Source organism: Gasterosteus aculeatus, chromosome 12 (assembly GCF_964276395.1).
Source record: "Gasterosteus aculeatus chromosome 12, fGasAcu3.hap1.1, whole genome shotgun sequence".
NCBI classification, from domain to species: domain Eukaryota; kingdom Metazoa; phylum Chordata; class Actinopteri; order Perciformes; family Gasterosteidae; genus Gasterosteus; species Gasterosteus aculeatus.
Window position 1 is genome coordinate 7,034,639 of NC_135700.1, and position 14,676 is coordinate 7,049,314.

General features: G+C 43.9%; 2 protein-coding genes across 5 annotated transcripts in view; both read left to right on the plus strand.

The window, feature by feature from the left end:
• Positions 1-8,321, plus strand: part of phkb (phosphorylase kinase, beta) — a 68,592-nt gene extending 60,271 nt beyond the window's left edge. For 2 of the 4 annotated variants that reach the window (XM_040168041.2, XM_040168022.2), the window contains 9 exons: positions 470-551; positions 1,541-1,598; positions 3,666-3,756; positions 4,872-5,077; positions 5,256-5,390; positions 5,717-5,846; positions 6,230-6,337; positions 6,443-6,583; positions 6,805-8,321. In XM_040168041.2, coding sequence (XP_040023975.2) covers positions 470-551; positions 1,541-1,598; positions 3,666-3,756; positions 4,872-5,077; positions 5,256-5,390; positions 5,717-5,846; positions 6,230-6,337; positions 6,443-6,583; positions 6,805-6,942 — 1,089 coding nt within the window. In that variant the 3' untranslated portion in view covers positions 6,943-8,321. Of the gene's footprint in view, positions 1-469; positions 552-1,540; positions 1,599-1,681; positions 1,773-3,665; positions 3,757-4,871; positions 5,078-5,255; positions 5,391-5,716; positions 5,847-6,229; positions 6,338-6,442; positions 6,584-6,804 lie in introns of all 4 variants that reach the window. The other 2 variants (XM_078084912.1, XM_040168031.2) reach the window with 1 other exon arrangement.
• A 3,444-nt stretch (positions 8,322-11,765) lies between these two features.
• ss18l2 (ss18, like 2) lies at positions 11,766-14,660 on the plus strand. Its single transcript, XM_040168051.2, has 4 exons — positions 11,766-13,769; positions 14,092-14,168; positions 14,257-14,341; positions 14,450-14,660. Exons 1-4 carry the CDS (start codon positions 13,701-13,703, stop codon positions 14,504-14,506), a joined length of 288 nt encoding a protein of 95 aa, XP_040023985.1. The 5' UTR covers positions 11,766-13,700; the 3' UTR covers positions 14,507-14,660.
• The last annotated feature ends 16 nt before the right edge of the window (positions 14,661-14,676 follow it).

A 14,676-nucleotide genomic window follows, 5' to 3' on the forward strand; every position in this document is an offset into this window, starting at 1 on the left:
TCTGTGGGGAATTCATGATAGACGACGCAACGAAAGTCCAAAAACCAAATTCGCTCATTACTTCATTTCAACATGTGGCCACGTTAAAGCCACTAAATCTGATAACCACTTAGTATGTCCAGCTAGCCAAAAATATTCCTCCTCTCGCTTCCATATTTTTGGCATGTTAAGGCTGCTTTCAAATTTAAATGAGGCAGTGTATAGAAAACCAACTCATCATTACCACGATTGCATAATTTGAACTATCAATAAAAGTAAAAAAATGGCTTGTTGGCGAAAGCAGAGAATATTGCAACCGTGTGTCATAAAGGCCCCGAAGCTGCTTTAGATCGGTTGTGTTTGTGTGCGTAACGAGCCTCATCTACCCTGTTGCTTCTGTGTGTGTGTGTGTGTGTGTGTGTGTGTGTGTGTGTGTGTGTGTGTGTGTGTGTGTGTGTGTGTGTGTGTGTGTGTGTGTGTCATTACCCAGGACTGCAACTGCTTGGCCAGTCAGGCTCAACTTGCAGTCATCCTGCTGAGGAGAGAAGGACCAGACTTCCTCGCTAAAGATGGTAAGACACACATACGCACACTGACTTGGTGGGCATCTTAAAGAACTGGTCACACGTCGTGCTGCAACAGAACATTTTCCTCCATAAAGGCAATTGATTCAGAAGTCTGTTTATTTTATTCTTGTAAAGCCTCTTTTTGTACTTCGTCGCGTGTCTGTCGCGCCCCGTCCGAATGGTCGGCCTCTCGCCTCCCCTATAGACGCCTCCGGCCGGTTTCTCTATTACTGTGGATTTCACGGTGACATGTATGCGAGCGTGTGAGTCTCCATGTCTACCCGGGGAGTGCGGTGAGGCCCCGTCACCCCCCCAGAGTGACGTGTTTACCTCGGGAGGGTCTTCTGGATGGGGTCTCTGGCTGCAGTCACAAGGGAGGCGCTCAGAGGTGTTTTCATTTTGTAGAAAAAAGGCAACAATACAAAATGATGCTGCTTCACAAAATCCCATTATACACTTTTCATATTTTTTTCTTCATTTGTGATATGCCACGTACTGAAACAATGTCTTATACTCCATTTCTGCAGATAAATAGGTCTAATGCTCGATTTCATCTCTTGGAGATGAGGCTAGATAGAACCATGGGAACCATGTTAAGTTTTCTTCACAATACCTAGTTATTCAGCACTCTCCTCTTAAAGGAATTATATTAATTCCGTTCATATAATGATGAATATTTGCTCCCCAGTGTGAAGAGATACCTGTGCACCGAAGTGTTTTTGAATCTATTAGCATACACAAAGTTGTTATGCTTCCTTCTACAAACAGCCTGTGCTAAATGCTTGAGATGGTTCTATCCATAAGCTTCTTCCTGTGAACTGGGTTATGTTTTCTTATTATTTTCAATAAACCTAGTTATTTAACAGCATGTAATCATCCTACTTGTCTTAATGGTGCTGTTTATTGTGTGGTAACATCTGTTCTAATATGCAAAGAATGGAGGATTTGACTGTACGTCTTTATGGCCAAATGTCCAAACATATTTGTAATTACAGAGAACCTGATGGATGAACTGGAGAGAATCTACAGAAGAGCCGGCAGCAGAAAGCTTTGGTCTGATATTCCCACACACATACACGGGTGGCACCCACACAATCTTGTCTCATGTTAACACATTTAATCTGGCTGAACTGTAGGCTGGCAGTACGTCATGCTGCTGCCATTATCAAGAAGTTTGCCAGCTCTATAGCTCCTCATATCACCACAATACTGGTGCATGGGAAACAGGTACTGTCCAGGCGGAGATGGACTGACGACTCGGCATGTTTTCTCCCAGTCAGCAGGCTGGCTAGCTGCCCAACTTGAGAGCTGTGTGATGGTCAGCTAATCCTAAATTAACAAATAACAGCACTTTAGTAAGACGCGAAGAAGGACTTCCAAACGTCAAGATGTGGATTTTTGACATATTTCACAAAGTCTTCCATTTCCCCTCTTTTATTATGTAAATCAGCACAAATTTTGGGGTAAGCTGCTTTGGGCGTATAACTTACTTTTCCTTGCAGGACTGAATTAAACAATAAAAATATATTTAGCATGATACGGTGGCTTCACACAGTAGTGAGTTTGGCCGAGCTAGCCGGCACGTTGACCGCGACGAGTTGAGGATCTTGTCGTTGGTGTTTGCTTCCTTTCCATTAACCGCCACAGAGGCCGAGCCCTCGTTTGTTCTCCGGCGGCCTCATACGCTTCATGCGGCTTGCTGCATACGTCAAATGGAAAAGAGTTAGCCCATTTGTTATGGCCCTGTGAATGCCCCTACACTTCTCTCACTATGGGCATCCATGCTAGATGGAGGAGCTCAAAAACCTCTCACACATTCATGGAGGCAAAGGTTTCGCTGGCTGGTAAAAGTGTTCCTACACAGACCGCAGTGATGCTTTGACTAAACCACATACTCTTGGATTTAGCCAGCGTGTATATTAAGGTTGCTTAAAGACGGTATATTTGTGAATTTGTGTTTACAAGACTGTCCCGACCTCACCTAGAACTGACCACATACTTCTAATGTGCGTCAGTTATTTCTGTGTCCGTGGTTTGATTTGAATTTGTGCCACGGTAACATTCCACTGCCTCACGTTGATTTAGCTGAGGCTTTTATCCAAAGGAACTTACGATAAGTGTATTCAACCTGACCGACAGCAACAGCTTTCATTAGTTGCTGCTTTATGAATGAATAGGAAGTTAGCATAGAGAAATTGGATTATGCCGTACATCCAAAAAGAAAAGCCTGAGGGCTGGATTCCAACTTGCCGGCAAATTCAATCAATAATGAGTTTAATTTACTTTCTCATTTACCTAACATGGGCCAGGAAGCGAAGCTTGAAATAGGTTCCCCAACAAAGCGTCGGAGAATCGACATCACATCATGCTGTCTAAACATCAAGGCTTTGTTGCATTTTTATTCATCGTGCTGCAGAGGTGCAGCAACTAAATAACTCCATAAACACACACCGAAAACAGTTGTGTAGGAGATTAAAATATAATATAATAATATTGTCGATTTGTATTCAAGACTTCCTTAATGAAATAATTTAATTTCATCATTGCTTCTGTGAGAATGGCTTCAACTGTGTGTGTCTGTCTGTCTGTCTGTCTGTGTTGCCTTTTCCCCTCATAGGATTCCGCAGGCAAAGGGGGGCAGTTTGAAGGCTGTGGCGACTCTTGCCATTAAAAAACTGTGAAATTAGTGAACATTAAAATATTTATAAAAAATACTCATTTATTAATAGGGCGGGGGATTTTTACATTAATTATACATACCAGGCCTCAGTCCGTTTTAAATAAGAACATTTTGGTGCCATATTTAAGATTTATTCATTTTAATTGCTGTAGTTTTGATAGTAATCCGATTTGGATTTCAAATTGGGGGCATTTTACCATTATAATAAAAAACATGAAGCATCCAGCACCGGGGGACAAGATCCCTTTTCATCTCGTTAGTGAAATACGTATTTTTGATTATGCCCAATGTTGAAATTCACAAACTATACAGAGAGAATATGTTCTCCTCAGCTTTGTAAAAATGAATAGAAATCCGCATTCTAAACACGTCTTCTAAAGTGTCCATGTTAGATATTGTTCATGATCTCAAGAATGTTCTTGTGTCTTTTCACCCACTAGGTCTGTTGTCCGTCTTGCTGCCAGTCTCTTAACTAAGCTAGTGGACAGCCTTGCCCCCAGTATTACTAGTGTTTTAGTGCATGGCAAGCAGGTAAGTGGACACACAGATCGCAGGCCTCTATAGTTTACCGTAACTATCCCTTCTGTACAAATGATTTGGCGAAAATGGCATGTCTGGACAATGATTTTAATGTTCACTGATTAAAATAAATTGGTAATACGTGACCACGAGCTTCTCCTGCTGTAATCCTGTGGTAGTGGGCCAGATGCATGCTCACACTCCCCATCACAGCTCGCCTCCTCTGTGTGTGCGTCCAGTGTGACCGGCGTAGAGCCCTAATCTGACCGAGTCCGCTGGTCTAGACGTACGCCATGTGCCGACTGATGTACTGTGACCCTTCAGACGTGTCTGGTGCCACTCCCTCGCTCTGGTTGAGGCTCAGTGCATTCCTGTCAAGTGTTACTCAGAGATTAGTCTCCTCTCCAGAGAGTCTGTTATCTCTTTTTTACCCTTCCGAACAGTTTTAAGCATTTCATTATACTGAAGTAGCTGGCGGTGTGAATCTGCATATAGATTGCTTACCGGAGGGATCGCTCCTCTCAACATGATTGGAAAAGCTGATTTAAGATTTGAGACGGCTGTGTTCCTCTGGTTACAATAACAGCTCCTTTGTAAGAAATAAGAGGCAGCATCCCATCGAGGTCTGTTCTGACTATTTCTTGTCAATAGTCAAATTAAACAGATGTATTTCCCCCTGGTCATTTCGAAACGTCATTTCCAGGCCATTCTTTGAACGGTACCGCTTCAAAGCGCTGGGCTTCATCAGCTACAGGGAAGGATAAAAGTGTTTCCTCCCATCCGGATGGTGGTTAGGTGTAATTTTCATGAAACGCCTCAGACGAAACAAAAAGCAGAAGAGTAATCTTTTTTTTTTCCCCACACACATTTTTCTGTGGCTCTCGGAGAGGAGGCCAATTTGAGCGAGATGCAGCAGAGATAATAGTGGGAAATGCACCTTGGAGGAAGTACTGCCTGTGCGAGTGCTGTGGGTGCTCATGATGTTCTACGCATGAACACACAATCGTGCAATATTTTGCACACAGCAGTTCTTCGCCAATGCACAGAACCTCCTAACTGTGGTTTTTCGGTGTTTGCTCCTCTTCCCTGGTTGTGCGCGCGCGTGTGTTATCGCCGATGACTGCTAGGTGACCCTCGGCTTATTCGGGCAAGAGGAAGAGGTGATCTCCAACCCGCTGTCGCCCGGGGTGATCCAGGGCATCATCTACAGCAGGTGCGCCCCTCGAGGTGGAGAGCGGGAGGCCGTGCTGCAGCAGGAGTTGGTCATTCACATCGGATGGATTATCTCCAACAACCCAGAGCTGTTCAGCGGCATGCTCAAGATCAGAGTCGGGTAGGACAAATTCAGCAGAATAAGTTATTAGCGAAACATCAGGAACGCCTTGCTTTAAAATATCTGTGTCAATACATGTGTGGTCCAAAAGATACTCCAAAGCCATGTGGGCTCTGTTCCATCTGCCTCGTCATGCCAGCGTCGGTCACCGAGCTCTTCTTCATCGTTCATCTTGCAGATGGATTGTTCAGGCCATGAAACACGAGCTGAAGATCAGGGGAGGAGACATGCCAGCCCAGGACATCTACCAGCTGTCCCCCAGCGACATCAAGCAGCTCCTGCTGGACGTCCTGCAGCCACAACACACCGGCAGGTACTGGTCATACCCCCCCCTCCCCACGCAGCCTACGCTCTCTCATTCCGTCCTACTCACAAAACCGCCTTCGGAGGGCCAACGTTGTGATCTTAATGCATTCCCTTATTTAATCTTTTCAGGTTGCATTTTGTAATCTCCCGTCTTGTCTACATTCACATCTTACTATCTGCTGCTACGGCAACCCAATTTCCAAATGGAATTATTACATCTTTATCTCATTGAATCTAATCTAAAACAATTTCCTCTAGAACAACAGCTTTGGACATTATACTTCCTGAGCCTCTATAATCCGGTTCAACACCCCCCCCCTGCTTTGATCGCAGGTCTTGGCTGAACAAGCGTCAGATAGACGGCTCTCTGAACAGGACCCCGCTGGGCTTTTACGATCGCGTGTGGCAGATCCTGGAGAGGACCCCCAACGGCTTCATGGTGGCTGGGACTCACCTCCCACAGGTACCTGCCGCGATGTGTTAACAGGCAGGTGTAAAGCTCACAGTCATCGATCTCTATGTTTTGGTGTCTTTTAAAGAACATAAAACCATTTCTGTTCCTGCTCACATGTATTGGTTGGTTTAAGTACTGGTGACAGCGTCTGCAGAAATGACTGCAATGGACAAATATGGACCAGATGCTGATGGTGATCCTATGGCATGTCATAATGTTCTCTCTCAGGCAGCGATGGGCGTCAAATAGTTTACTGTGACGCTTTGATCTGGACAAAACGATTAAAGAGATTACTTAAAACAGCGGTGTGGTGACGGTGACCTGCTCATAAACACACACAGTGTATCCACAATCAGCAGCAGTTACAGCGTCCAAGCCGTCTCTCTTTGCAGCAACCGACGCTGTCGGACATGACCATGTATGAGATGAACTTCTCCCTGCTGGTGGAGGACACGCTGAAGAACATCGTCCTGCCCGAGTACAGACAAATCATAGTAGAGGTAAATTCTTTGTGATTACGATTTGAGGTCTAGACCTTTATTCCAACAGCCGTTACAAAAGGGAAACTCCGTTTCTCACGTGTCCTGTTTCCACTGTGTGAGCAGTTGCTGATGGTGGTGTCCGTAGTGTTGGAGAGAAACCCGGAGCTGGAGTTCGATGACGAGGTGGATCTGGACGGCCTGATGAAGGCAGCCTTTAAGGATTTCCAGAAGGACCGTGGAAGCTTGGAAGGCACAGAGAAGCAGGTAGTGGCCAACTGATCTTCTCACTTTAATGAGACCGGCTTGTCAAGCACGAGTCATCTCACCACCTTGGCGCAGATAAGTCATAGATTGATTAAATAGTGTTATTTTTTTATTTGTGATGATCCTGTCAGGAAGTTCTTTCTTTACTCAAAGCATGTCATTAAATAAATAACTTTCATGAGTACTTTGTTGAAAGCACGTTTCCTCTTTGCCCCCATCAGAGTGACATGGAGGACTTTTACAACACACCAGCGGTGGGAAAGAGAGGCACCTCCAGCTACCTGACCAAGGCAGTTATGATCCTGTTGCTACAAGGGGATTTCAAGCCCTGCAAGGACGACCCGTGCTCTGTTAGCTAGATCCACGATGCTTCGACCATCAGACGGTGTCGTGTCAATAGGGGATGACCTCTAACCTCTGCTATCCTCCCCTGTCCTCTCCTGCATGCTACATCTTTCGTGGACTTTTTCCTCAACAGCAATAAAAGCTGACGGCGGAAGCCTCGGCTGGCATCAGTTTGCACGTCTGCAGTTTGCTCCAGCGGGTAACACACATCCAACGGTCCAGAATACCATCAAAACAAAGGTTGATACTTGGGGAGAAACTGCCAACTCCAACTCCCTCGCTGTTCTTACCCTTTACCTGGATGCCGTAGGTTAGTATATCTGCACTTTGTTCAACAGCTGTGATCAGTAGCACCCAGGCTGCTGCTTAACCGTAACGCTTCTATTTGTTGCTGGAACTCAGTCGCCCAGCTGTTTTATGGATTCAAATGAAGATTTTAATAGTGTTTTAGATGACAACAAGTGGCTCGCTATTTATGTCAAAAGGGCACATACCCACCGGTCTACGGTTACCTGTTACTTTTACCATTTTTCCAATAAGTTACTTTTGCTAAAACCATCAAAATAAAACTAAATGAAGGAAATATTCTGTTGTAGCTTAGCATTAAAACTGAAAGATACATATTTAGCCACAGAACACGAGATCAACCTCCTCCCATTCTCTGTAATGAAATTTATTTGCATATTTTCGGAAGTGACCAACTATTTCTTCTATTTTTGGTTTTGCTCTGAAATTATTTTGTATTTTGATCATAAGGTATTTAATGCCATAATTAACACCTCTCCAGCAATAACTTTCAGCAGTTACACACTAAAAGGTCCCGTCGTATATTGAGAGGTTTGGTTCTCAAATGAATTAGGCATTTGGCTCCCACGGCTCGTAAAAAGAACTCTGGCATTATTCCACACAAGAGCTATCATCAAGAATGCATAAATGTTCAAATGATTGCCCTCCTCTACACAATCTTTGGCATCATACGTTTTGAGAACCATAGTGGTATTTAGATTTTCTAGTGAATTACCGGTGTAATGTTGAGTTTCCTTTTGGATCACTGTGTCTTCTTAGCTCTATGCATGCAGAGTCTGCAGCATGACCACAGGTACTGTTTGCCATAAACATCGTGACGGTTTCTCTGAATGCTAAAAGGAGTTTATTTTATACAACTGGGCTCTGCGTGACTATGACTGGTGCTCATCTGTAGTCCTGAGACTGAGGACCCTGTAGTGAATGTCTTTTGAAACACTGCTGTCATCTTTAGGCAGAAATGATATTAGATTTCTTATTTTAAAGCGTGCCGTCTCTAAATAGCATCACCACCTACCTTCTCACTGTGTTTGTGTGTATTTTTAATTCAATACTGTCGTTTCAAAGAATAAAGTTATCCTGGAAACTATTTACAATCTCTGCTATAAATGTTGTTTGTGAATGTGCAAAAGCATTATGTGGCTTATGCATCTTCCTCTGGAACATCTCCCCTGAGAATATAGAATACAGGCATATAATTGCTTGACATGAAGCAAAGAAATCTTCTTCCTTGACCGAAAAAGCAGCAGAAATGGAGCGTGACTACGGCCATGAGTGGTGTGTTGGCATCGAAATCAGATCCTACCAGTTACACCCACTTATGTTGCCCGGACCCCCTTATCAATCTGCATGTCACCGCTGAGGCTGCGTGTGCTGTCTGCAACACTGACTAGCTGACTGGCAGGGGGGGGGTTGAGACTCCGATGAGACGATAAATGAGCTCTGCCTCACTCCCAATGCATTCAAACCAACGTGCATGCCAGTGAGATCTGGCCTGTGTTGCTGAAATAAGTCTTCTTCAGCAAGAAAGAAAGGTTTAGAAGTTCAAGCTACTGAGAAAATTAATATGTGTTCATTTTGGTGGTAGTTTCCACTCACGAGTCCCCTTTAGAAAGCCCTAATTTGTGCATCCTCTTTGTTCTCCTGCCCCCCCCCCGAGCAATACGGCTTGGACCTCCAGCAGAAGCTGGATTACGAGCTAAGCGGTTCCTTGTGAACCTGCATCCTTTATATAGTTTTGTTTCAATGAGAGGCATTAACAATTGCTACATGGATAATATAGACGTTGTCAAAAAGATGAAACTGTGAGGACAATGCAGCTTCTAGTTGCTATGGCTACGACAAAAGGGCAGTTATCATGTTTGAAATCTACTTTCGTAGCCAATATTTGTTGATAATTAACTGTCCTTTGTTGATGTAGAATAAATTATTCTTTTTAATGGGTTTGAATAAGCCTTTAACCACAGCCAGCACATATTGCTGCTTCAATTTAGGAAATCATTTGTTTTTGCTCAATTGTCCTCCATCCCCGGATGAATGCAAAACTACAAGTTTTAAATACTTTGCCCCTTTAATGGGGCTCAATGGGGGTTGAATTGGATCATTTTGTAAAATGGACGACAATCTACAATTAGATATGTCAATTTCCCAATTCTTCAAACAATAGCAGAAATGCTCAGAAGCCTGCATTCTGTTTGCCACGATGCAGCTACAGTTCTACTGTCGTCGATGAATGGATGACTCCTTACAGAAATAACCCTTTCTTTGTTTTGCCCATAATCAATAGCCTCACATGGCGGAGTGGTTCTCTGACTAAAGGGCGCTAGGTGAGGGTTTGTCTGGACAATTGGGGAAAAAAAACAGGTGAGAATTGGCAAGAAGCCCAGCTGTTTGGCAGAAAAGAGCAACAAGGAGGGACACAAAGATCAGGGGCCTCAAAGGCCTCCCATGTTCTCTGCCAGGAATATGGAAATTAAATCAGCACCGATTTGATTTGATTTTGGGATCTAAATCCTTCAATGGAATGGATGGAGAAGAAAAGCGAAGTTTGCTTTGGCCTCTAGCAAGGGCAATAAGACTTGGATTGAAATGTTATGTTGATGGGTAAAGTAAGTGCAAATGTGGGAAAGCAGTTCTTTCTTTCTTTTTTTCCGCCACCACACATTTCTCTTTGAAGATAAACAATGACTCGGTATGCATCTCTGTAACGTCTCGTGCTAAAATACAGCAGGACAGCTGAGGCCGTAATCTGGGCGCATAATCCCTTGCAGTTATCTGGGTTTAAGACGTGCCAGACGGCCGGAATGTGGGATCATACGGACGCTCCGCAGGCCGCCTGTTAAAAGGCAAAGTGGTCTTGGTTGTTACGCTGGTGCAGGGACAGGCGGCCAAAGCCCCCTCGTCCTGTGCAGATGTGACCATTCTCTCCTTTCGGGTGGATGGACGGCTGTCTCACAATGTGGAAGCCTGTTTGCGCCACTTGGAAGAGAAAACAAAGGATCCATTTGATGGATTGAGACCACGGATCTTTTTCAGCATGGCCAGCTGGAGAGAAAATACCCGAAAACAGGCGGTTGATTCAGTTTAGTAAATGATATTCAACGACGTACCTCTCCGTTGGGCCCACGGGAACCGGCGGCCATCTTCTTCAAGATCTTAACGCACGAGGTCTTTGGTGGCGACGGCTTTGCATTTGCCGACTTTGCTGAAGGTGCCGGTGACGTTCTGCAGGTCCCTGAGCTGACTGTGCAGAACCGAACTACGCGGTGCAACGATCTCGGACGTGTGTAGGAGAAACGCACAGAATGTGAAAGAAAACTTTTGGACGGGTATCAAGATTTCCAGATCATTTAAATGAGGCATGAAAACGATAAGAAAAATTCTGCAACCAATGATCTCCAAGTACATTACTGATACTTGAGTATTTTATATACTCATTGTTCCAGGTCTGTTGCTCCCACACAACGGTACCTTTTTGGTTAAGATCAAGTTTATTTCAGCATTTCGAGTGTCTGAAACCAATTGAGTTATTGATCAAACCAGCTCGCTCACAAGGCCTCCAGTTGAGCGCCGGTACGCTCTCACAGGAACGTGGAGGCCCTTCAGCTGACTCTGTTTCTTTATCTTCCTCTGTCTGATCTTACAGCTTTCCTGGCGTTTATTAGAGCAAACGAATCAGTACTTATTTATACTTATTCAGTACTGTTGACTCTGCTGTTTCTAGGTTACAGTTTGCTGAACAAAAGCTTGCTTAGCCAAAAACTGCGTGAACTTCATCACAAAAAAAAGGAGCCGAAGAGTAGACGTGACACATTTCAACGTTCACAGTAGGATCCCGACTCTTCGTGTCTCTCTCTCACCTGTTTGTCTCTAAGCGACATGTTGTTGAGTCTAGTTCTTGCAACTTCCGAGCCCTTGAAGAGTAACGTGCGTCTGCGTCTCCTGTCTGAACACATGATACGGAGACGATCTCTGACTGAGCTCCTCCCTGATGTGCCCGCTGGGTTCTGCTCTTCTATTCTGTCAGTCACAACGATATCTGGATTCCAGAATATTCTAGTGTGATTGTGACAAATTAAAACGTTCCGGTAAAAATCCTCAGGCTGCTTTTTGACAGACAAAACCTGGACAGAAAGAAATTGTCAGGCGCTTAAGGCACTTAAGGCGCTTTGGGAGGTGGGGTTGTATTTCACACTTCACCATTGCCCGTTAAGAAGCAAAATCAATGTAATTAACTCCCTTTGAGTGGATTTAACAGCAAGTATGTAAAAAGCCTTTATTCCTTCCTGAGTTTATGGAATGATCACATCAAATGCTCATTTATCAATAAATTGAACGTTTATTTTAAAAATGTGTGGTATTGGTTAATTTACTAAAAGAAAAAAAATCTATTAAATCATCTAACCTTAAAAGTAAAAAATGTAGAAGTTAGTAGTTCCTATTTGTCATACGCTTGATCGAAAAATGCCGACTTCAAAAAGTCAGAATTTTCATTCTAAACAAATGTTGATAAGATTGTTTTGTCAAAACACCACCCAAGCACAAGGGAACTACACTGCCCTCCTGTGACCGAATAGGAACATTAAAACATTACACGGGTGCATTTGACTCTGCTTTGCAATGAAAATACACCATGATTTAATTTGAATTTTAAAAAATTCTAGACACAACAAAAATAAAACCGAACAAATGTTGGTAAATGCATTGAAAACAAATCTAAAGGTGAACGATGGAAACATAAGGATGAAAAAGATGCATTAAAATGTATTATTTAAAAATTGGTTTTGAAGCCCTATCGTGAGGCCTTCCGGGCCGTCTGTCAGAAGGTAGTCCACTACACGAGGATGAAGGAGGGCCGCAGGTTCACCAGCATGGACATCATCTGTCCAATAGGCCGAAATAATTAGTAAAATCTAGGAGATGATCAATTCAAGATGCAGTAACATTTTGTGGACCCTAACAGGCCTGAAGTGCTGCAAAGAGGGCTACAGCAAACTGACGTCTTTGAGTACGAAAACTAATACTGAATAGAAATCTAACTAGCTGCATAAGGCTTCTTTACAAAAGACTGTTCCATTATCAACACCTTTTCTCTTATGGAAGTTCAGTTACTGATGTGTACTTGCTAGCCAAACTTTTAAAGGGAAACCTGCCCAGTGGTGTCGTAACACCACAGGGGAGTAAATTCAATATATAGTACCAAATGTTTATGCAAAAAAGAATGACCTTTGAATGCTCCGCTCTCTCTGTAGATATCGTTTACAAGTGTACAGAACAATCGTCCCCATGGCTGGAGTAAAAAGAAAGAACGGAACTTCCTTTGTGTATTATTTGACATGCCTCTGGGTTCAAGGATACCAAACGAGTCCCATTAGGCCGAGTGATGGACGGCCCAAGGGGCCTACAGAAAACAAGCTGCTAATGGAGCAGATAATGACCCAGTGAAGCTGTAAAGAGCCGCCTGAGGGCATCAGACGTACATTTTGTCTTGTGGATACTCTTGTGTCCTTCAGCCATGCAGAGGATGTGATCCGTAGAACTCACCCAACTCAGTACATTTAGAGTACAATACAATCAAGTTCACCATGGCCATTGTTGAACTGTGACACGCCAGGGCTTCTTCAATGAGGTACTTTAGTTTGCCAACATTGATCCAAGTCATCAATCCGTTCTTCTTTCCAACTCATCCCGTGTTGACGTTGCAACATATCGCTCTACTTTACTGCACACACACACACACTAAAAATAGATACATCACTCGGTTGTCTGAGGGAAACGGTAAGATAAACATGATTTAACTGACATCAACTTCTCTCACAGGTGAGCCGCCATTTTGACAACCACTGATAAATATGAGGCCCTTTACTCACTGGAGAGCTCACTCAAATATTGACCAAAACATGTTTTTATGAAGTGAATCATCCAAATAAAGTTAGTTAACGTTAGTTTAGGTTGGTAACTTATTGATAAGGACAGAGTGCTGCCTGAACACCTGCCATATTTGTTTTGCATCCATCCAGCGGGTTTCACCCATAGATCATAGTTCACCTCATCTAATAGGACAAGATAATGTCAACTCTGCCTGAGACCACCAACTGATCCCCATTACCTTTCCAACCCCCATTATTCTCATTTTACATTCATCTCTCTCTCTACAATCTCCCACTATGAGGAAAGGAGATACATGTGTGCTAAATATTCAAAATATAGCTCAAACTAATTTTTGTATTACGTCACCAGACAGGCCTGTTAGACGTCCAGGAGAACTCCAGGAGATGTCCAGGAGATGTCCAGGAGATGTCCAGGAGAAGTCCATAAGATGTCCAGGAGATGTCCATGAGATGTCCAGGAGATGGCGGTAGCGTAACAAGAATGAAGAGGGGGAAGAAGACTCGTAGAGGGAAACAGAGAAGAAGAAGCTTCGATTTGCAAACATAAACAAGCGCAACACAACTTGGGCTTAACAAATATGTCGATTGTCTTTGTGCCAAAGAAACTGCGAGGAAAGGCGAAAATTAACCAAGAAACAATACAGAGGGTAAGACGCCGCTAGAGTGTTTAAAGAAACGGCTAACTAGCAGTTAGCTGTTAGCTTATTCTCCCCGTACATTGAACTATGATGCCAGCTGTGGTAGTTAGCCGCTAGCTACTGTTAGCTACTCCTCTAAGGTTAATTTATATTTATTACGTGTTTGTTTACACTGAGTTTGGGGCTGTTCTTTGTGAAGATTGTTGGTGTTGACCTCAGTCACTGTTTGTGTCTTCAGAGCGTAATTAGCCAACTTTAGAATCCACACAATAAGTTATCTTAAGGTTAACTGCTGTGCATTAACTCGTCGCTGTTCTTCTGTCTGTCCCAGTTGCTCGATGAAAACGACCAGTTAGTTCGGTGCATCACTGAATACATGCAGAAAGGACGAGCAGTGGAGTGCGTCCAGTGAGTCACCGCTAATGTGTAACTAGTTATTAGTTATTTTGTACCGCGGTATAAGCCGAGCCTCTGTGCGCTCTCTGCCCTCCATCAGATACCAGCAGATCCTGCACCGGAACATCGTGTATTTGGCCACCATAGCGGACGCCAGCCCGGACAGCGGGGCCCCCGCCACGGACGTAAGGACCAGCCGCGCGGATGAACACTGCGGCAGGCATGGGACTGGAAGTCCTCCGCCGACTCACCGGCTCGTTCCTAATGATCACGTGTTATGTTTCTGTTTCCAGGCCGCATCACACGAGACCTCCGCTCCAACAGCCGCGAGCGCGCCGGCAGCCACGTGACCGCAGCGTCCGCCCGTGTTCACGTCGCGCAAAATGTATCATAAGTATTACTGGTGTCCCAGTTCAATGCCGCATCATATCTGTACTATTTATATAACGCACATGTCTGAATTCAAAATCGAACGTTTACATTAAACACGTGTTCTGTTTTGTGCCTGGTGTGCGTTTCT

What these genes read in the sequence shown, in the direction of transcription:
- ss18l2 (XM_040168051.2), top strand. Translation starts at nt 13,701, where the DNA reads ATGTCGATTGTCTTTGTGCCAAAGAAACTGCGAGGAAAGGCGAAAATT. An exon ending in CGAGCAGTGGAGTGCGTCCA is followed by an intron (nt 14,169 to 14,256) that starts GTGAGTCACCGC and finishes GCCCTCCATCAG; the next exon opens with ATACCAGCAGATCCTGCACC. An exon ending in GCGGGGCCCCCGCCACGGAC is followed by an intron (nt 14,342 to 14,449) that starts GTAAGGACCAGC and finishes TTCTGTTTCCAG; the next exon opens with GCCGCATCACACGAGACCTC.